The following is a 23,938-nucleotide window of genomic DNA, read 5'->3' as shown; positions in this document are numbered from 1 at the left end:
ATGTGGCATTAACATTTCCCACTGCATGAATTTTATACTTTTGTTCCCACAGGCAGCAACGGGATAAGATGTCACCAGACTGATGTAGTCAAATGTCGTGAAAGCAGGAAGGAATGGCATTTTACCAGAAGTTACTTGTCTTGGAAGGAATTCTCATCGAGATAATGATAAAAAAAATCATCTGATACCCAGGTCAACATTCCTTCTACTGTGGCATTTCACTTAAGGGCCTTTCACCTACCCGGCAGTCTCTCTGCAGAGTCTTCATCAGGTTGTTGTACGTTTCTGTGTCAAAGTAAAGCCCTTCTTCGTGCAAGTCCTCGAAGTCCAGATCTTTGAAGGTGGGACAAGCCTTCTCTCTCTCCTTCCTGGATGCTCGTCTCTTGTATGTGGATCCTTTCAGATCGTATTTGTGGTGCATTTTAACGGAGCGAGGCAGCACGTTGTTCATCACCACCAGTCGGATGTTGATGCCTCCTGACTGGATACAGTACAGTCCATAAAATTTGGGGAGTAAGGTGCGTGGGTTCTGGTTCAGGTTCTGGGAGGCAAAAGACACCAGGAAAGATTACAGTAAAAGCAACAGAAAGCAATAAATGTACAAAATGTACATTTAATCATGTCTTGAAATAAATATTGTCTCATCTTAGAATAGAATATAAATGTATATAATAAATATGTGACCAAAAGGAACATTAGTACCAGAGCTCTAACATTACCTACTAAATATCCTGTTTGGTCCAAAAATAATTAATTTATACAGTAGGTTTTACTTATACAAAGATTATCTATCCATCCGTTTTTCTTCTTCCGCTTATCTGGGTCATCCACCCTGTGGAGGAAACTTCTTTCGGCCACTTGTATTCAAGATCATGCTCTTTCGGTACTACTCAGAGCTCCTGACCATAGGTGAGGGTAGGAACATATATCAACCCTTCCGGCTGAGCGCTCACTTTACCAGTCCCACTAGCACTCTAAAGTAGACCTTCCTAGAGAGGCTGAGGAGTGTGATCCCCTTGTAGTTACAACACACCCTCCTATAATAATAATAATAACAATAATAATAATAATAATAATAATAATAATAATAATAATAATAATAATTAGAAAATTCCCGCTGAAATTTTGATGGGCCTGCTATCTGTGCCCTGGACCTCTGGCCGGGGGTCGTCGGAAGCCGCAGTACTTTTAAGATGGTGCCGAGTGTCTGAATCCGAGAGTTTAATGTGTAACTGTACAAAATTAGCTACACAGCTAGCCTAAAATGTTAGCAGGCTTACATTAAAATGCTAACATTTAAAATGTGTGCAAACGTTAATAATAACAGTTAGCATGTTTCATATACTAAGTTATATGACTCTCGAAAAAAGTGTAAAATTAGATGAAATACTTAGCTTGCTTAAGTTAAATTGCCAGCATGCTATCGTTTGCATGATAACAGTTAACAAATGTCACATATCAAGTTATATGACTAGGTGTCAACGGTTGCAAAACTAGCTCAAAAAGTTAACATGCTGATGTTAGCATGTCAGCAAGCTAACGTTATGAAAGACCATCTTAAAAACGGAATGGAATTTCAACTTTTTTTACTGAATGAGACACCCAGAATGTACGTAAAAATAAAGAATGTGGGGTTTACAATATTAACTATGACAGATAAAACACTGAATATTGACATATGAACGTCACACCCCCTCTCGATTGACATATTTTACAATCAAGCGAAATGCAACAAAAATACAACAAACAACGAAATATGAACGTGAAGGGTAAAAAAAAAAAACCTCCTACAATCTGATTCATCACTAAACTTTACAACTTTGTTGTAAAAATCTCCTTCATTTCAGGCTGGCCGCTCTGGAAACACTCTGTGGAAACGCTCCCCACCCACACTGCTTGGTGCCTCGTCTGAGCTGCTGTGACTTACATTACCATAGTAACTCATTAGCATACCATAGTAACTCATTAGAATACCATAGTAACTAATTAGATTAACATAGTAACTAGTATATTAAAGTTAAAGTACCACTGATAGTCACACACACACGAGGTGTGGTGAAATTACCTTCTGCATTTGACCCATACCCTTGTTCCACCCCCTGGGAAGTGAGGGGAGCAGTGAGCAGCAGCGGTGGCTGCGTTCGGGAATCATTTTGGTGTTTGGTGATTTGGTGAGATTATGCAAAAGCACCGATTCCAACCATTGAAATACTTTGTATAGTTCAAGACTTATGGTAATTTGAAAACATCATAATGGCAGCTACACTTTCCATCTTAAAGATCTAAAACAAATTATTTGGAAATTTCCGGCGGGCCAGATTGAAAAGCTTAACAGGCCGCATGTGGCCCCCGGGCCTTAATTTGCCCAGGTCTGCTCTAAGGTGTATAATAATAATGGATGTGTATGGCACTTTTTTCTCGTGACTCAAAGCGTGTGACACCAAGAAAAAATAATTCACTCAATATCCGCACATTGATGGTGGTAAGCTACATTTATAACCAGAGCTGCCTCAGCCTAGAAAACATCGCTGCCAATTTGCAGTTTCTCGACCACCACCAAACATTCATACACCAGTGTGGTGTATGAATGTGCCCAAGGACAGAACAGCAGTGACTAGGGTGGCTGAACCTGTCAAGTTTCCCTTCCTGAAAAGGAGGATTAACTTCCCAGTCTGCCAATTCAGAGATACTGTTATTGACTTCCACGCAATGTTGAAGAGATGCGTCAACCAAGATAGTCCAACAACATCCTGGACTCACAAAACCAAAACTCATTCACCCGCTGTGCTTTGCCACTGAGGTTTTTGACTACCTCAGCAACCTCAGTCCCGGTGGTAGGTATGCCTGTGTTCGTATCCTCGGCCTCCTGTGCTACTCTACAGAAGGTATATGGTTGAAAAGGGCCTCAAAGGTGTGGACTGGACACTGCTTTCCTTTCTGAGGTGTCAGAACCTCTTCAAAGGCCAAAGTCGTGCTCCATTGCTTACCACACAACCACATAAGTGTATGCTTCAACTACTGCCAAAGCTGCATGCCATCTAGCCTGTCTGTACCAGTCAGCTGCTTCCAGAGTCCCACAAGCCATCCATGCTCAGTAAGACTCCTTTAGCTTTACGTCCTCCCTAACCTCTGGTGTCCACCATCAGGTTCGAAGATTGCCACCACCTCGCGAGTCGCGACCACAGCTCCGATCGGCCGCCTCAGCAATGAAGGCCACAGTATATTGCACATTCGGACTCAATAACCTCGGCCTTCCCCGGGATGCAGGCAAAGCTTTACCGAGGGTTCAAGTTGAAAACTTGAACAGTAAACTCAGCCAAACGTTCTCAGCACACCCTGACGACACACATACAGTAAGTCTACCAGGTTTGTCCGACATCCTCCCCCGTCACCTTATTCAACTCATCACCAGGTCGTGATCAGTTGACAGCTCAGCCTGTCTTTACCCGTATACCCAAAACATGCGAACGCAGGTCTGATGATACTTATACAAAATCAATCACAGACGACACACATACTTTAGGTCTACCAGGTTTGTCCGACATCCTCCCCCGTCACCTTATTCAACTCATCACCAGGTCGTGATCAGTTGTCAGCTCAGCCTGTCTTTACCCGTATACCCAAAACATGCGAACGCAGGTCTAATGATACTTATACAAAATCAATCACAGACCTGAAGCCTAAGTATTCCCGTTGTCAGGTGCACCTATAGACATCCTTATGTTCAAACATGTTTGTTTTGGCCAAACTGTGGTTAACACAGAATCCCATTAACATAACACAGGTTTAGTTCAGGGAGGCGGTTCCTCCAAATCACGCCTCTCCAGGTCACACTGTCGTTGCCAATATGGCCGTTGATGTCTCCCAGTAGAACTACAGAGTCACCAGTGGGGATACTCTCCAGCACCTCCCTGCTGTTTGGGGTATATGCACGACAGTCAAGACCCTTTCCACGACCTGAATGTATAGGGATATAACCCTCTCAAAGAGCCTGTGTGGCTTTGTAGGGTGAGGCCCCGGTGTCCCATGTCCGGGCAAAGTGCGGTCTTTCCTTTTATGTCATATATATTATAGTAGGTGATCTTTCTCCTCAGTACAACTCAGTCAGTGTCCAATACCTTTAACCTAATAGTTGTACCAATTGTTCCTTTATGGTTTAAATACTAGATAAAGACCATTTTGGTTGATCAGTTATTTCTGAACACATAAACTGATTATATGACTCACCATATAGTATCCAGGGAGTAATCGCTGAAGAAATTTGGCCTCCTTGTGCTGGACTGTTTTAATGATGAACTCGTCATCAGAGGTCAAGTAGAAGAGAGATCCACTGGCTCCAGGGTTGGTCAGCTCGATCAAAGGCTCATTGACAAGTGAGTACTGAGGAAAGACAAAACATAAACAATACACAAATAAACGTGGCTGACCAAGTTTTTTCTAAAGGTGTTTGATGAGTTTGAGGTCCGGTTTATGTAATAACGATCTAGTCACTGTGGTATTGACCTGATACCATACTTCTTGGTATCGTTACTGTCGATATTTGTATCAATCCATCCATCTTTGTTTACATTTAAGAGCTGTAGCTACTACTGTTTTGAATGCTGGACTCTAGAAAGAGGGTCCGCAGCCTCCGTAGCAGAACCTCCAGGTTCTGTAACAGCTTCTTCCCTCAGGCCATAAGACTCTTGAACGCATCATAATAATCCCCTCAATTCCCCGCAAAAACGGATTAACTCGCTGGAATATAAAGACAATATAACATACATCCATAAACGTGTATGCATATGCAAAAGTGCAATATATTTATCTGTACAGTAATCTATTTATTAATATCTGCACCTTATTGCTCTTTTATCCTGCACTACAATGAGCTAATGCAATGAAATGTAGTTCTTATCTGTACTGTAAAGTTCAAATTTGAATGACAATAAAAGGAAGTCTAAGTCTCTAAGTCTAAGTCTACTACTACAATGTGTAGTGTGGCTATGCATGTTTAGCTATTCCTCGTCATCCTGGGATGATATTTGTAAGAAATGTAGTCTAATGGATTACTGATTTTAGAAGTGGATTTGCACTGTGGAGGGACATTAGAAGCTAGCAAGAGTGCAACATTGCGTTGAAGACCTGTTTGATCGCTTGACGCGGTCCAATTTTCGCGACACATCAAAAATGTGTCATCCACTTGCATTATCACGATATAACAATAGTTCAGTTTCAGTTCATTTCGAACATGCATACAATACAATGTCATCACATATCTCCAGTTTTTTCATTACAGCACCTCTAAAAAGGAGTAGGAAGAAGCAGAGCTTATTTAATCCTACCCCATTACATATCAGAGCAATGCTATCTCGTGTCCTTGTTCCCTGTTTGTAACAGAACAGTGAATAAATAAACAATATACCATAAGTAAGTAAACAAATATTAAATGCATAAATATTAATTATCTCAACAAAAAAAATGTTTTCAAGATGTTCTTCATAATTGTTCTTCTTTGTACTTTTTGAACCCTTGTAGTTTGAACAGTCTCTTAAACTGAATCATATTGGTGTTTTATTTGTTTAATCAATTCCATAATTTAATTCCACATACTGATATGGTAAAGGTTTTAAGTGTTGTACGTGCATACAAATGTATCAAAAGCTTCATCGTCGGCCAGGTTTATATTGTTAAAATCATATATATGCACTTTACTGAACTGATCCACAATGGTTATGCCGTGTCTGTATAGATGAAATCAAGTATGGTTGGTGGGATGCCAGCAAGGACTCACCAGATAGTCGTCGGGTTTGATGCCGAACAAGTCCCTGAAGTAGCGGAAGGCAAGGGGGGCATAGGTTTTGAAGCGGAAGTCAGGATAATGATGTGCAGGGGTCAAGTTGCTTCCCTCACTGAGATGAGGGAAGGCCAGGAAACAAAAGGGAGAGATTTTACTTTAATACAAACCACGGGCATTTTCCAACCCCAAAGTGCTTTAGCTACCTTTTGACCCAGTGTAAATGTACAATACACTCATTTATGTCACCTATTAGGAACAATGATTCACTTGTGCTGTTGACTGTCTCTAATTATAAAAGCTAACATTGTTGCTAAATACACAGGTCTTAATTCCCTACAGGAGTGACAAAATAAAAAACACAAAAACACAATAATCTACACTATTGTCTTCAGTGCAACGTGAGAGCTGACGTTTTCTCAGCAATGTGGACCAATCCTGTTTTGTAACTAACCTAACCTGAATGCGGAAGAAACAATCCAATAAGGTTATTGGGTCAAACGTTTCGCAGAATTTTTTCCTTTTCTGATCCCTAAAGGCAAAAACAATTATGTTAGATGTGGTTGTCTTTTCAAGTGGTTTTAAATCTGACAGACATTGTCTTAAATTGGATCAAATCCCAAGCATGGAGGTTTTATAGTGGCTGTTGTACTGGAGTCGTATTTTGTAAGCGGATCCAGGCTACAATAAGGCCCTGCTATGTAACACGACACCCGTGACGACTCTAAACTAGTGTAACGTGACTGCTCTGTTTAGTGTGCAACGACAAGAACAATTGCAAGTGACGCAAACACCTCGCATGGAGACCATCTAGCAGCACACACCTGGAAATAACTCCTTCAATCTAATCATGGGTGTCTGGGTTTGCAATGTTGAATTTAAGCGTAATTGTGTGCACAGTGTGACGAGTCACATCGCCGGTGATCTACAAAGGGAATGACCATCTTAAAACAACCTGAACCTCAAGAGAGGCTTGAGTGAAGGACGGGGAAAAAGCACAATAAAAGCAACTCCATCACTCAGCTCTCTCTTGAGATGTTGTGAAGTGAATAGAGTGTTTTTCTTTTACTCTGTAGCCACCATGTTTGGCTTTCCCTGTGCAAAGCCGAATGTGTCATTGAGCTCCAAGCACTTGTCCCAGTCAAGCTAAAACTAAGGTCAATATTTAGCAGTTGCTGAGGAACTTGCCAGTAAAAAGGCCAAGAGCCGATTTGCATTAAACTAGGAGTTCTTAACTTTTTCACCTCGGGGCCCAACCTTTCCACTACAGAGGGGCCCGGAGCCCACTCAAAAATGAACACAAAATTAGTAATCTCACTTTGATTTTAATCGTATTCAATAATTATATCCAACCAACATAGTTTTCACAAATATTATTATTTATTTAAAGGCCTACTGAAATTATTTTTTTTTATTTAAACGGGGATAGCAGATCCATTCTATGTGTCATACTTGATCATTTTGCGATATTGCCATATTTTTGCTGAAAGGATTTAGTATAGAACAACGTCGATAAAGTTCGCAACTTTTGGTCTCTGATAAAAAAAACCTTGCCCCTACCGGAAGTAGCGTGACGTTGTCAGTTGTTCACTCCCTCATATTTTCCTATTGTTTTCAACGCAGCTAGAGCTATTCGGACCATTACCCCATTAATTTGAGCGAGGATGAAAGATTTGTGGACGAGGAACGTTAGAGTGACGGACTAGAATGCAGTGAAATACTTTTTTTTTTCTCGCTCTGACCGTAACTTAGGTACAAGCTGGCTCATTGGATTCCACACTCTCTCCTTTTTCTATTGTGGATCACGGATTTGTATTTTAAACCACCTCGGATACTATATCCTCTTGAAAATGAGAGTCGAGAACGCGAAATGGACATTCAGTGCCTTTTATCTCCACGACAATACATCGACGAAGCTCATGCTAATTAGCATGAGCTAATGTGATAGCATCTGTCTCAAATGCAGATAGAAACAAAATAAATAAATCCCTGACTGGAAGGATAGACAGAAGATCAACAATACTATTAAACCATGTACATGTAACTACACGGTTAATATATCTCAGCCTGGCAAAGCTTAACAATGCTGTTGCTAACGACGCTAAGGCTGACTTAGCAACTTAGCAACCAGACCTCACAGAGTTATGATAAAAACATTAGCGCTCCACCTACGCCAGCCAGCCCTCATCTGCCCAGCTCATCAACACCCGTGCTCACCTGCGTTCCAGCGATCGACGGCGCGACGAAGGACTTCACCCGATCATCCGTGCGGTGGCCGGTTAGCATCGGCTAGCGCGTCTGCTATCCAAGTGAGTAATCCTTGTTGTGTTGCTACAGCCAGCCGCTATACACCGATCCCACCTACAACGTTCTTCTTTGCAGCCTCCATTGTTCATTAAACAAATTGCAAAATATTCACCAACACAGATGTCCAGAATACTGTGGAATTATGAAATGAAAACAGAGCTTTTTTGTATTGTATTCAATGGGGAAGGCATACCTCTGTTCCCCGGGCTACGTCACGCGCATACGTCATCCTCCGAAGGCTTTTTCAACCGGAAGTGTGGCGGGAAATTTAAAATTGCACTTTATAAGTTAACCCGGCCGTATTGGCATGTGTTGCAATGTTAAGATTTCATCATTGATATATAAACTATCAGACTGCGTGGTCGGTAGTAGTGGGTTTCAGTAGGCCTTTAACACATAAACCTTATGCTTAGGTAAGGCTAATGAGAAAAATAAGTACTAACCAAATATACTGAATTGGAAGAGACTTTCAAGAGATCGTGACGAAACGAAAAATAAATATACATACAATTATGCACAATTATGTTGTGCTAAAGTAAATCAAGCAAATTGATAATGAATGTTTCTTAACTAAATTGTCAATAAAATTAAAGTTAAAATGATAATACAGGCGTCACCACTTTACTCATAATTTCTGCGCTTAAAAACTTCTCTATAATTTCAGCTCCAGATTGTCATTACTGCCACAAGTGGTTGAAAAGTGTAATACAAACAGTCAAGGTAAAACTAAGGTCAATATTTAGCAGTTTTTGAGGAACTTGCCAGTAAAAAGGCCAAGAGCTGATTTGCATTAAAACAGGAGTTCTTAACTTTTTTACTTCGGGGCCCAACCTTTCTACTACAGACAGGCCCGGAGCCCACTCAACAATTAACACCAAATTAGTAATCTTACTTTTGATTTTAATCGTATTCAATAATTATATCTGACCAACATAGTTTTCACAAATATTATTATTTATTTAACACATAAACCTTAGGCTTAGGTAAGGCTAATGAGAAAAATAAGTTCTAACCAAATATACTGAATTGGAAGAGACTTTCAAGAGATGGTGACGAGACGAAAAATAAATATACACTACCGTTCAAAAGTTTGGGGTCACCCAAACAATTTTGTGGAATAGCCTTCATTTCTAAGAACCAGAATAGACTGTCGAGTTTCAGATGTAAGTTCTCTTTTTCTGGCCATTTTGAGCGTTTAATTGACCCCACAAATGTGATGCTCCAGAAACTCAATCTGCTCAAAGGAAGGTCAGTTTTGTAGCTTCTGTAACGAGCTAAACTGTTTTCAGATGTGTGAACATGATTGCACAAGGGTTTTCTAATCATCAATTAGCCTTCTGAGGCAATGAGCAAACACATTGTACCATTAGAACACTGGAGTGATAGTTGCTGGAAATGGGCCTCTATACACCTATGTAGATATTGCACCAAAAACCAGACATTTGCAGCTAAAATAGTCATTTACCACATTAGCAATGTATAGAGTGTATTTCTTTAAAGTTAGGCCAATTTAAAGTTATCTTCATTGAAAAGTACAGTGCTTTTCCTTCAAAAATAAGGACATTTCAATGTGACCCCAAACTTTTGAACGGTAGTGTACATACAATTATGCACAATTATGGTGTGCTAAAATAAATTAAGCAAACTGATAATAAATGTTTCTTAACTAAATTGTCAATAAAATTAAAGTTAAAATGAAAATACAGCATCACTGCTTTAGTCATAATTTCTGTGCTTAAAAAACTTCTCTATAATTTCAGCACCAGATTGTCATTACTGCCACAAGTGGTGGAAAAGTGTAATACAACCGAGTACTGCTGCGGCCCATAAAGACCACAGCTGAGAAACAGATATCTTTTGGCGGTCCAACAATGGGCCCTGTGGTTAAAAAGCACTGCATTAAACTTCAATAGATTGCATTGCCAGGCGCACATTAAGTGAAACAAAACTGAACACTGTATTTACATAATAGACTCAAGTGTTCATTCTTATAAATCATCACTATAAGGACTTTTATGTTATTCATCAACAGGGATGAATGTGCTTCATTTTTGTGATTAATACAGTTTTTATATAATTACAAATTAAAGAAAAAAAGGGCCCGTAGACATGCAGATCTATTTTGCCTTTCCATCCATTCACTGTTGCCAGCTACGCCTGATCCACTTTAATAAAGCTTTACGATTCACTGGCTTTTAATGAAACAACCTTAAGTTCATACAAACGTTTGGCTGTTACATGTAAACCTTTCCGTGACAAATTAATGTTAACAGAGTGGCTCAGTAAATGCATGCATTGTGGCAGCTTTAAAGGCTGGGAGAGACAGAGTTGACAAGCACTGACCTGGGCAGAAAGACACTCTCCACCACATAGAAGTCTTGCATAAGCACGTCTCTGTCAGGTTTGGAGGTAAGGTTTCCAACTGTGTAGCCAATGCCGAGCTGAATGGCTCCCTTCAAGGCCGATGACGTTGTCTTGACGAGAGAAAACAAGTGTGTTATTGCAGCCTGTCGTCGGCAGTCTATGTTGATGTTATGAACAACAATCCCTAAAAATCTGCATGTGAATGCTTTGATTTGCCAAAGAAAGACTTAATAATGAATAACATACAGTTGTACCTCGACTTACGAGTACACCAACTTATGAGTGTTTTTAAAAACGAGCTGGCTCTTGGCTACTTTATGTTGCAAGCAAAAATTTAAGTTACGAGCCTCCCTGCTCCTACATGGCGTAACAAATGTCACATTGTATACCGTGAGATTTGGCCCAAAAATATGGTCTTACTCGCTATAATTAGCTTATAGCTAGAAATACAGTACCTTTATTTTTCAACTATGGGAAGGAAGAAAGTCAGTGTAAAGAAGAAGCAGATGATATTCATTGGATTAAAGAAAAAAAACATCCAAAATATGACCGCACCGCTAGTCTGCACCAGAAGCAAAAAGAGTCCAAAGCTAGCCAAAGACATTAAAATAATATCTAACTGACAGACATTTATCCATGAAAATATGGGGAGGCAGCAGATTATGTGCTTGACGTAGAAACAACTCGGAGGAGATACCGTAGGAGTCCAAAATCCAAGGAATATGCTAAGGGTGCTCAAAAAACAAATGTATTTACATTCAAATCGCGATTTGTATTTATTTTGATTGTATTATGATTCCTAATTTGAGATTTATTTTTTTTAACAATAAATATTTGGATTAAAAACATTAAACAGAAACCAATTGCTTTCGTTAATAAAACCATTCTAGAAAATATTTTTTGTAAATGTGCACGAGTGATGGGCATGCATGTTTGCGGTAGGCAGCTAATTATTTTATTTAGGCCGACCAGCAAGTTTAACTTCTAATTGTGACAAAATATAAACATTTATTCATGAAATATATTCTCTTAAAGCACTATTGGTAACACATGCTAGCTGTTGGTCGTGTTGTTATATATTTTATGATGTAAATAAATGATAAATGGGTTATACTTGTATAGCGCTTTTCTACCTTCAAGGTACTCAAAGCGCTTTGACAGTATTTCCACATTCACACACACATTCACACACTGATGGTGGGAGCTGCCATGCAAGGCGCTAACCAGCAGCCATCAGGAGCAAGGGTGAAGTGTCTTGCCCAAGGACACAACGGACGTGACTAGGATGGTAGAAGGTGGAGATTGAACCCCAGTAACCAGCAACCCTCCGATTGCTGGCACGGCCACTCTACCAACTTCGCCACGCCAAAAAATGTTATATGGATGAGAGTAGTTGTTAAACACTTACTTGACAGTTAGGGAGGTTGAAATGTAAGACGTGCAAAGCTAAGAGTGATGATTTCATTACTCAGATTTGCACTTTTATGATCGTGAAGAATTTTATTTAAAAATGGAGACAGTTTGACTCTCAAACTGACTGTTTTATTTCCTGTAGGTGTAGGTAGGAAAAATCGTAACAAATGGAAGGTAATAACATCTATGAATAAATGAAATAAATAAAAAGCTAATATGCCCACTAGGCGTTGTATAGGGTTGACATTGGGACAATCTGATTGGACAATAAATAATTGCTTCGACACAATGTTGATGTTTTTCACTACACATGAAAGTACTTTTTAAAAGAAATGACTTTATGTAAAAACATTATTCAACATGAATCATTAAAAATGTTTACACAGAACCAAATTGTCTCGTGGGGCACAAACAAATGAGCAAGTCTTGTTGTGAGGAACCGTGCCACAGTAGCAGCAAAATGGCTGACATCAGCAGTGACGTCTAAAGTCAAGCGTGACCAGCACTTGACTCAGATCCCTTGCATGAGAGCTGAGCAGCGATCGTGACATTGTGTGCTGTATAACACATTCATAAGCACTCATGTGACTCACAACATTTCCTTCAATAATAAATAATATAAAGAAACAAAGTTCAGATATGTCATAAAACACTAAACACAGTAAGGCTTGAGGGCACTTTCTTACCTTTTTATACGTTTTCTCTCTGTGGGTACTCCAAGCCCCCCCAATGCCATTTTCTGTTGTTGTTGACATCTGAAAGAAAAATGTCACAACCTATGTTAAGTCCAATTACTAAAGCCTTACTGTGGCATAACAACAGACTGTAAAAAATGAGCGAAACACTATTATTGATTGAACTTATTTGGAGAAACTGGAACCGGAAACAAGTGATGAGACAAGACGACGTCAGCATAGTAACGTCTCAATAGCAAGGAAGACAAAGTTCGGAAGCTGATTTATTGCCTCTCTAAATGGCTCAAATCCGAGCTTTAAAACTAGCTGATAAAATCATGAAGTTGGTTTACAGAAGCATTGTCTCAGTCAAATAAATGCAAATCTATTTTTCCTTTAAAATTAGCTGATAAAATCATGAAGTTGGTTTACAGAAGCATTGTCTCAGTCAAATAAATGCAGATCTATTTTTCCAAGAGGGTTGGTGTACATACAGTCCATGTCAAGGAAGAAACGCTTGCATTTTTTTCTAATGTTTTTTTGTTTGTGGTTTCGCTTAAAGTGGTGTTTTTTTATTCACCCTGCAACCGGAAGGACCCTCACTAACTATTCTTAAGAGTTCTTGCACAATGTCAATGATTAAAATGTCGAAAAACATATTTAGACAAGATTATATGTTTATTTACCTTGCCTAATGACAAGCTGTGTTCTTTACCATATTAGGACAACATCTCTTGATTGACAGGTTTAATGTCCATCCACAGTTTCGATGTGTGTCGGGAACCTGAATAGGATACAGAAATAGTGAATTATGCACAGTGGAAAAGCAGGGAGAAATAATACTCACAGCCTCTCTAGATGCCAACGTATGGGTGGAGAGAACTATTTCCACTAATTTAGTGCCAACAGTTCATAAAGGAGCAGAGAGTGTGTTTTAATGAGGTGTAGGCTTACTTGCAGTACAGAACAAGTCACACACAAGAACAGCAGTGGCCCGATCTATAAAAGCTTGCGTACGCACAAAACAGGACCGAAAAGTTACATACCGTGTTTTTCACGCAAAAGTATGTGATTTTTTAAAACACAATCAGTCATTAGAATGGAGACATAGTCATAATTCTACACACAGTTGTATAGGGGAGACCCTAGTTTATTTGTGTTAGTTTCTGTAAATTTTACTTCTCATTTTCCTTTCTCCAATTTGCAAAGGATAAGCCTAGGCTCTGTCCCCAAAAATGTGGGTACTATAAAAAGGCCTGCTTTACTGAATAACTGAACTCCCACAGAAAACAACTTGATGTCAGTTTGCTCTATGACGTCAAAGAGTGTGCTGCTACACCCTATGTTTGTGTTTGATAATCTGTCGATTGATTAATTTATTTATAGCGGGGTTTCAGGACAACTTGACTTACTTGTCTTAAGTAACTTTATATCTTTACAAAAGGTCACATTAGTCATAGGCCGGTTACCAGTTTTAAAAAAGGTATACCACGGTATAACAAAGTGACAGCTTCAAAACCACAAAAATGTTTCTTGCTGCTTTGTATGTTTGGCTAAAGTATCTCACAGTAGCCATATTGAAAGGCTAGTGTCATCGTTCACGTAATATTTCCGAACTATTCAGAGGAAAATAACATTGCACCAGCTGTGATACAATGAAGAAATAAATCATTAGATAAGACGTCCCTTAGTCGTTTTAAGGAGAGAACAGCTGTAATTAGATGCAAGGATCCGTACAGTATTTGACAAGTCTCTGATGTTTCATACCCAGACTTGGTGAAGTATTTAATTTTTCCTTCCATCTCATTTTAAAGCTTAAAAGAACTTTCCAAATTATAAGAGTCTAGAAAGCTATGACCACTTTGTTTGTGGATGAGTTCATGACATTTGTTTTTATCTGTAAAACCCGGTGGACATCGTGTCATCAAGGCTAGAGTAATGCACTTTCATAAATGATCCGACCCAAATTTGACACCCTGGATGATCACGGATAACCAATCTAAAGTAATCTCAACAACGTGCCTGTAAAGCAGGATTGGGAGAATAATGTTTTCATGCCGTTTCGGTTTGTTTTTATATGGTGGATGCTACAGTCCAGATGAGAGAAGTGATTACTATTTTCATCAATACAACTACTATTAAAGTTCTTTGACCAAGTACATCAAGTTAATGCAAAGTGGGGCTGTCATTTATTTTAGATTAATTTCTACTTACATAATGTGCTTAATTATCTGATATGTAATGATCCAAACAAACAAAGTTGATATAGCACATCACATCTCGTTTGATCGCAGCAATCCATGCTCGCCTCTGCCATTCACTCTCCTGTTCAGCCGCTTCCGTATGTCCAGAAATACACTCAGGAATTCGATAAAAGCTTGTGATACAAACAAATTAAGCCTTCTAATATGGCCAACGGTAATGCATTTTTGGAAAATGTATAAAAATATGAAGCCCTCTATTCTGTCCTTTATTTTTATACAGTCCTCCAGGTTGCATGTGACTGCAATGGCTGTATCAGGTACACAGCTTTTGGATGAATGCAGCTAAATGAATGATAAAGGAGGCTGCCCTGAGACTACCTTTGCCTAAGGTTATCATACCGTCAGAATCTGCCAAGCCTACGTACAGTACAGTACGTGTCCCATTGTTCTGTTTATTCAAATTCAAAATGTTAGTTCTAGGTAGGGTCACCAACCGTCTCTTGAAAAACGGAATCATCCCGAATTTAGAAACAAAAGTATGCGTTCCGTATTGAGCTGTCAAGGGACGCACTTGTGCCTCACAATACGAAGTGCCTGGGTTCGATCCCCGGGCTCGGGGTCTTTCTGTGTGGAGTTACCATGTTCCCCCTGTGACTGCATGGGTTCGTTCCCTCGGTGGACAATAAAGATTTATTATGATGTATTCTAAATGATCAATTAAATTAATAATAATTTTAAGACAAAGAGCAGCTCGAAGACCTCAATGAAAGATAAAAACAAGGAACCCAGATTTCCCTCGCCCGGACGCGGGTCACCGGGGCCCCCCTCTGGAGCCAGGCCCGGAGGTGGGGCACGATCCCGAGCGCCTGGTGGCCGGGCCTGTCCCCATGGGGCCCGGCCGGGCACAGCCCGAAGAGGCAACGTGGGTCCCCCCTCCAATGGGCTCACCACCCATAGCAGGGGCCATAGAGGTCGGGTGCGAAGTGAGCTGGGCGGCGGCCGAAGGCAGGGCACTTGGCGGTCCGATCCTCGGCTACAGAAGCTAGCTCTTGGGACGTGGAACGTCACTTCGCTGGGGGGGAAGGAGCCTGAGCTAGTGCGCGAGGTGGAGAAGTTCCGGCTAGACATAGTCGGACTCACTTCGACGCACAGCAAGGGCTCTGGAACCAGTTCTCTCGAGAGGGGCTGGACTCTCTTCCACTCTGGCGTTGCCGGCAGTGAGAGGCGACGGGCTGGGGTGGCAATTCTAGTTGCCCCCCGGCTCAGAGCCTGCATGTTGGAGTTCAACCCGGTGGACGAGAGGGTAGCTTCCCTCCGCCTTCGGGTGGGGGAACGGGTCCTGACTGTGGTTTGCGCTTACGCGCCAAACCGCAGCTCAGAGTACCCACCCTTTTTGGATTCGCTCAAGGGAGTACTTGAGAGTGCGCCCCCGGGTGATTCCCTTGTTCTACTGCGGGACTTCAACGCTCATGTTGGCAGCGACAGTGAAACCTGGAGAGGCGTGATTGGGAAGAATGGCCGCCCGGATCTGAACCCGAGCGGTGTTTTGTTATTGGACTTTTGTGCCCGTCACAGATTGTCCATAACGAACACCATGTTCAAACATAAGGGTGTCCATATGTGCACTTGGCACCAGGACACCCTAGGCTGCAGTTCCATGATCGACTTTGTAGTTGTGTCGTCGGATTTGCGGCCTCATGTTTTGGACACTCGGGTGAAGAGAGGGGCGGAGCTTTCTACCGATCACCACCTGGTGGTGAGTTGGCTGCGATGGTGGGGGAGGATGCCGGACAGACCTGGCAGGCCCAAACGCATTGTGAGGGTTTGCTGGGAACGTCTGGCAGAGTCTCCTGTCAGAGAGAGTTTCAATTCCCACCTCCGGAAGAACTTTGAACATGTCACGAGGGAGGTGCTGGACATTGAGTCCGAATGGACCATGTTCCGCGCCTCTATTATCGAGGCGGCTGATTGGAGCTGTGGCCGCAAGGTAGTTAGTGCCTGTCGTGGCGGTAATCCTAGAACCCGTTGGTGGACACCGGCGCTGAGGGATGCCGTCAAGCTGAAGAAGGAGTCCTATCGGGTTCTTTTGGCTCATAGGACTCCTGAGGCAGCGGACAGGTACCGACAGGCCAAGCGGTGTGCGGCTTCAGCGGTCGCGGAGGCAAAAACTCGGACATGGGAGGAGTTCGGGGAAGCCATGGAAAACGACTTCCGGACGGCTTCGAAGAGATTCTGGACCACCATCCGCCGCCTCAGGAAGGGGAAGCAGTGCACTATCAACACCGTGTATGGTGAGGATGGTGTTCTGCTGACCTCGACTGCGGATGTTGTGGATCCGTGGAGGGAATACTTCGAAGACCTCCTCAATCCCACCAACACGTCTTCCTATGAGGAAGCAGTGCCTGGGGAATCTGTGGTGGGCTCTCCTATTTCTGGGGCTGAGGTTGCTGAGGTAGTTAAAAAGCTCCTCGGTGGCAAGGCCCCGGGGGTGGATGAGATCCGCCCGGAGTTCCTTAAGGCTCTGGATGCTGTGGGGCTGTCTTGGTTGACAAGACTCTGCAGCATCGCGTGGACATCGGGGGCGGTACCTCTGGATTGGCAGACCGGGGTGGTGGTTCCGCTCTTTAAGAAGGGGAACCGGAGGGTGTGTTCTAACTATCGTGGGATCACACTCCTCAGCCTTCCCGGTAAGGTCTATTCGGGTGTGCTGGAGAGGAGGCTACGCCGGATAGTTGAACCTCGGATTCAGGAGGAACAGAATGGTTTTCGTCCTGGTAGTGGAACTGTGGACCAGCTCTATACTCTCGGCAGGGTCCTTGAGGGTGCATGGGAGTTTGCCCAACCAGTCTACATGTGTTTTGTGGACTTGGAGAAGGCATTCGACCGTGTCCCTCGGGAAGTCCTGTGGGGAGTGCTCAGAGAGTATAGGGGATCTGGTTTGGTGGCTGCAGGATTAGGTCTCTGCTTTTTGCAGATGATGTGGTCCTGATGGCTTCATCTGGCCAGGATCTTCAGCTCTCGCTGGATCGGTTCGCAGCTGAGTGTGAAGTGACTGGGATGAGAATCAGCACCTCCAAGTCCGAGTCCATGGTTCTCGCCCGGAAAAGGGTGGAGTGCCATCTCTAGGTTGCGGAGGAGACCCTGCCCCAAGTGGAGGACTTCAAGTACCTTGGAGTCTTGTTCACGAGTGAGGGAAGAGTGGATCGTGAGATCGACAGGCGGATCGGTGCGGCGTCTTCAGTAATGCGGACGCTGTATCGATCCGTTGTGGTGAAGAAGGAGCTGAGCCGGAAGGAAAAGCTCTCAATTTACCGGTCGATCTACGTTCCCATCCTCACCTATGGTCATGAGCTTTGGGTTATGACCGAAAGGACAAGATCACGGGTCCAAGCGGCCGAAATGAGTTTCCTCCACCGGGTGGCGGGGCTCTCCCTTAGAGATGGGGTGAGAAGCTCTGCCATCCGGGGGGAGCTCAAAGTAAAGCCGCTGCTCCTCCACATCGAGAGGAGCCAGTTGAGGTGGTTCTGGTCAGGATGCCACCCGAACGCCTCCCTAGGGAGGTGTTTAGGGCACGTCCGACCGGTAGGAGGCCACGGGGAAGACCCAGGACACGTTGGGAAGACTATGTCTCCCGGCTGGCCTGGGAATGCCTCGGGATCCCCCGGGAAGAGCTGGACGAAGAGTCTGGGGAGAGGGAAGTCTGGGTTTCCCTGCTTAGGCTGCTGCCCCCACGACTCGACCTCGGATAAGCGGAAGAAGATGGATGGATGGATGGATAGTTTTAAGAAAATATAACCAGAAATGACGCAATATGTTACCGCATTTGCGGCAGCCATTTCAAGAGCCCTTTCAACCCGTTTTGAAATGGTTCTATCATTTATATACCAAAAATAATATATTGCGATATATTGTTATCGCAATGTAGATTTTAGGCCATATTGCCCATCCCTGTTTAGGCCCTAAACTGCCACCTGTTGCTCTGACATGTGTGTGACAGCTAATTTCCACATGGGTTGGTGTAGCCACAATTTTTTTTCATACAACTTGGAGTTGCACCAAAATATCCAAATAAACTTGCAGTATTCCATCCATCCATTTTTTACCGCTTATTCCCTTCAGGGTCGCGGGGGGCGCTGGAGCCTATCTCAGCTACAATCGGGCGGATTATGCATAATATTGCACAACACACCAGGATAGCTTGCGAGACTTGCACATATATCGCTAGTGTACACTTAATCATTGTGTATAGTCAATCGTGGTGCACATATAGACAAACATTTGCTCATATAAATAATTTAGAGTATCCAATTAGCTGGAGGAAGCTAGAGTAATGGGAAAATGTGTTTCAATTACAAACTAATCAGAAGTCAACCAGCATTCCATCCAGTGATTGTTCTAAACTTGAGGGACTGCACTCGATCTATTTGTGTATGCCTCATTGAAAGTGGGAGATAAAATGTGTCTTGCTGTTATCCGAGTGAGCGGGTACAGCAATTGATAAAACTTGGGGTGAGGAGTAGAGGCTTGAGACAATAAGAACATTTGGACTTGGTCTGATAAAGCTAGTCTGCAGTAGCCTCACCACCTGCATATAAATGATACATGCACCTGCAGGTCTTGGAGCACTTTTATCTATTACGCACAACTTTCTCACACATCTAAATGCTGCTGTTTTTGTTAAATCAATTGGGTCTTCCATTAGGAATTGTTAAACTCAAGCAGAAATAAACAGAATGCAGCACCAGCTTGTAAAGAGTCTCTGGTTGCTATAAACACATTACAAATGCATACACACTTGAGGTATTTGTCTTCAAATAATGTCCATGTTTGTGAGTGTGCATCATTCATATATTCACTATCGCCGCAAAAACTCCTAAAAACACTGCAACTACTGTATGAGGATTTGAATACTGTATGAACCATTGATCCAAGTGTATGACTGTGAGGAATGGTAATAAGGCTGCAGGCCTGTTGAGCTCTCTGCTGTTTGGCCCCATTGTCAAGAGGCAGTTGTGTCGCGCTTGCGCTCACTCGCTCTCTTGCGCTCACCTGACCCCCTCCACCCATCGGGTGGGCACTCAGACTGTTTCCAGAACAGTCCATAAAGAGCGGCACCAAACAACGGCGGGTGTGTTGTTTGCCACTACAAAAGAGTGGCAGACAGAGAAATTAATGCATGAATCATCTCAATAAACCATTTTTATTGAAATTATGTAACTCTATATCTAAAGCAAGTGCATACTCTCTATGGTTGCTGTAAAAATAAACTTCTCAAGTCTTCTAGTATCACCCGCCTTGCTCAGAAACTCCACCGCCCTTTAAATAAATATACACAAGTGCAGATCAGTCTTTCACACAACACCTTGATAATCTTTTCAGAGACAATGCTACTGCTTCCAGTCAGTTTTTATGGAAGTCAAACAACCACTCCTTCACCCAGGAGTCATGACAAGGAAAATATGTGCTGAGAGCAGACATGAGACGTCTGGTATGACAAAAATGCAATGCTTCGGAAGTTTTCGAAAGTCGAAACAACCTTGCTGGTCAGACGATTGTTGGTCTTTTTAAAGGAGACAGAATGAGATGGTTTGGTGAAACATTATTAGGTTTCAAGCATACTTCATCCGAGCATTAACCTTCGGTAGAAGAGTCATACTTCTTTTTGTACGCTAATATTACTATGTTCATACACAGACATTTTTCATGACCTTTATCAAGTTAGTGTGGAAAAGCCTATGATTTAAATTTTACTCACCGGGTTCAACAGGAATATAGCAGCCATAGCATTTGTTTTTAAATCCTTTCGTTTGCAAAGATCCCTCCACCGCTCAAAAGCAACTCCAATATTCACTCTAGTAAATCTCTCTGTCTAGTCGTTTTTTGGTGGCCACCTTTTCTTGAACGGGTTTTCTTTAAGTTCTAAGCCATGAATGCAGATGTTTGGTCACTCTCTGAGACCGCTTTTGTGTACGTGCGTACTACAGACATATTCATGTGTCCGAGACAGCCGTGAATGAAAGGCATCAACGCAAGTATTCGGACCTACTTTTTTCGCTATTTTCTTTCCAATGATGTAAACCCTGCGCTTTATACATTGCTGCGCCTAAATTATGGATTTTCTCGGTTCATGAGCTTCTCTTGCCACCAATAAATTTTGCCTGGTCACACCAGACCAATAAAATTTCCAAATGGGTCACGGTGGACCAATGACGTTGTTGACATTAAATAAAAACACACACCCAATAATTCAGTCAGCTACTTAGCGCGTAATGCATTCACTCTCGTCATTGAGAAGACAATGAAATGCAAACAACACAGTCCCAAAACCAAAGATGATCGACCCAACCATCGAAAAAGTAAATAGCCACAGCACTGAACAGAAATCCACCACCATTAACTTGCCCGTAAAAGACGTATACAATTTCAGTGGTTCAGCGGCAGGAGGAGGAGGAGGACAAAGACGAGCTCCGTTAGGCTACTGTATGCCATGTTACAGGCACTGTCTTTTGTTAAATTTGTGTGAATGAACACAAGCGCCTGTGTAAATATTCCTTGTTTCAATGTGTACACATTATAGAATTGTGCGGCCAATATATGTACAAAATAGAAATTACAGTAAATAAGTTTTTCAATTTATTTTGTAATTCTGAAAAAGAGAATTTTTTCATACTAGCTTTAATTGGTAAAATAAACAATTTCTGTTTACAGAAAAAAATTGTGTTATATCACCACCATGGATGAATTTTTTTTTAAATTATCACTGGATGCAAAAATCTAATTTGATTATTTTTTGAGAGGGATTTACCAAGGCCTAAAAAAAATGCATGCGTCCAAGATGGTCAACTTAATTCTCACAGAGAATATAAAAACGAAACATGTACACAATGCGTACATCCAAGAATGATTACAACTTGGAGCGAATGCAGATAAGGTTTGCTGTATTTTTGCGGTGTAACAAATGTTTCTTTGCAGTAAGTAGCAGATAATACTACTGCTAATAAATTTGATTTATATAGCGCTTTTCTATCGACTAGATACTGAAAGCGCTCACAGAGAATTGAGAACCCATTATCAATTCACTCTACATTTACACATAGGTGGTGGTAAGCTACATTTGTAGCCACAGCTGCCCTGGGGTAGACAGACAGAAGCATGGCTGCCAATTTGCGCCTACGGCCCCTCCGACCACCACCTATCATTCATTCATCAGTGTGAGCGGCACTGGCAGCAAGGGTAAAGTGTCTTGCCCAAGGACACAACAGCAGTGACTTGGATGGCCAGAGACGAGGATCGAACCTGGAACCCTCAAGTTGTTGACACAGCTGTTCTACCAACCACACCACGCCACACCATCCCTGACATCAGGCCTGAGAGTTGCTCTACTAGGTTCTTTCACCAGTAACACAGATTTTACAAATAGGTTCAGTTCTTTTTCAGTCCACAGAGACTATTAGGTTACTGTTGCAGATGAGATAGAACATAATGTAGAATCAATAGTAGACCAGCAATGCAGTGGCTTTGGACTTGGCTTGTACAGTATTTGACCTTCACCATCCAAGACCGTTAGATAAGATCTCTGTAGTGAATACATTCAAAGAAGTGGTAGTAATAATCTGCATACATTGAGGTGGTGACCAGCCTCATCAAACTAACTGCTCTAAACACTAAATTTTGAAGATTTTTGCAGTATTTTAAAATCACCATTAATTTCTCAATCCAGAAATAATCAAGTCCCAGGTGCACAAGCTGCATTGGCAAATTAATTAAGTGCTTGAAATAAATAATTACAACACAACCAATCCAAACAGTATCTCCTGAGACAGGGAAGGTGTATACGTTGTGTGGGGCAGTACTTTGTATGTCTGTCACCTTGTGTAAACACTTGTCATCGTTTGGTCTGTCAGTGGCTTAGTTACCCTGCTGTGGAAAGTACAGTTGTCAGTTCTGTTACAGATCACACAGTGAGCTACAAACGGCTGTGTGTGGGCTCCACTCACTGCAAAAAAGGCATTGCTTATTTTGAATAACATTAACATAACTTTGGCATCAATATAATTATGTACAGTATATATTTAATACGCATTACCTGGTCAAAGCAAAAGGTCACCAGCTGGATTTCAATAAACAATTAGGTATACGATTTGATTGGATTAATGAGATAGATACTTACTAAATGGGTGATTATGTTTCAACTGACAACGAGTTACACACACACAGTGAGTAGCTTCTCAATTGTTAATTCTAAAAGACGTCCTGTGGTCGTGCAAAAGACTTGAATCTGTTTCTGAAGGGTCAAATTATTGAGACTGCAAACATTGAGTTATAAACGGTTCAACAAATCATTAGAAAGTTGAAGGAAAATGGGGAAACATTGCAGAGATTCGACATTTGCGATAAATGTTTGTAACTCTAGACAGAAATTAATGTGATATTGCAGAAGCTTATTTAAAAAAAACAATGCATATCAAAGATGAAACACAGTATTAGAATGTTTGACTGACTAAAACCGTGTCATTGTTTTTGCACTGTTACCATTTTTACTCTGGCTATATTATGCAAACTTTGATTTGTTTTAACCCCCTATAAAACTAGGGTACCATTACCAATATTACCAGTATTTTGATACAAAAATAAAAGGGGACCACAACAAAATGTAATTATTGGCTTTATTTTAACAAAAAAATCTTGTGATACATTAAACATACGTTATTATTTCACTCAAAGAACAAATTTAGAAGATTTAAATTAAAATCAAAAGGCATTGAACACATTGGGCTTTTCTTATTGCACTCAAAAAACAATTTACAATTTTCCATAGTACATATAGCCTGCCATAATCTAGAATTGGGTGAGAATATAATATAAATCTTACATTGACATTGATTTATGATTGCCACTCTTGATCTGTGCTTTAAGACAAATATAATTAGTAAATACTAAGAACAATACTGTGGCTAAAACTACACAGATAACACATGAAGCAGGTAAAACATACCTTATTAAAAATAAAACACAAATTAAGTTGTAGGAATTTGTTACGAAATTCAGTCAATTCACTTGCATTAGTTTACGCTACGTGGGCTGTTTTGACTCTACTAATAATTGATAAGAGGCCAACCAGCTGTATGCGCGTCCATGAATCTATATGGGCACAACAGGGAAGCGAGTTAACCTGTCGGTCTTTAAACTCTTTGTGCAGG

General features: G+C 41.5%; 1 protein-coding gene across 6 annotated transcripts in view; it reads right to left on the bottom strand.

The window, feature by feature from the left end:
* Nucleotides 1–23,938, bottom strand: part of pip5k1bb (phosphatidylinositol-4-phosphate 5-kinase, type I, beta b) — a 93,264-nt gene that overhangs the window by 39,926 nt on the left and 29,400 nt on the right. For 3 of the 6 annotated variants that reach the window (XR_009826561.1, XM_062050887.1, XM_062050885.1), the window contains exons 2-7: nucleotides 13,250–13,318; nucleotides 12,547–12,615; nucleotides 10,427–10,557; nucleotides 5,774–5,891; nucleotides 4,228–4,380; nucleotides 242–541 (exon numbers count right to left, since the gene is read on the bottom strand). Coding sequence is in view for 5 of the 6 variants with exons in the window: in XM_062050885.1 (XP_061906869.1) it covers nucleotides 242–541; nucleotides 4,228–4,380; nucleotides 5,774–5,891; nucleotides 10,427–10,557; nucleotides 12,547–12,615; nucleotides 13,250–13,318 (840 nt within the window). In the remaining variant the exon portion in view is untranslated. Of the gene's footprint in view, nucleotides 1–241; nucleotides 542–4,227; nucleotides 4,381–5,773; nucleotides 5,892–10,426; nucleotides 10,558–12,546; nucleotides 12,616–13,220; nucleotides 13,319–23,938 lie in introns of all 6 variants that reach the window. The other 3 variants (XM_062050889.1, XM_062050890.1, XM_062050886.1) reach the window with 2 other exon arrangements.

Source organism: Entelurus aequoreus, linkage group LG06 (assembly GCF_033978785.1).
Source record: "Entelurus aequoreus isolate RoL-2023_Sb linkage group LG06, RoL_Eaeq_v1.1, whole genome shotgun sequence".
In the NCBI taxonomy this organism is placed as follows: domain Eukaryota; kingdom Metazoa; phylum Chordata; class Actinopteri; order Syngnathiformes; family Syngnathidae; genus Entelurus; species Entelurus aequoreus.
Note: the sequence above shows the minus strand (reverse complement) of the source record. Positions and strands in the feature narration are given on the sequence as shown.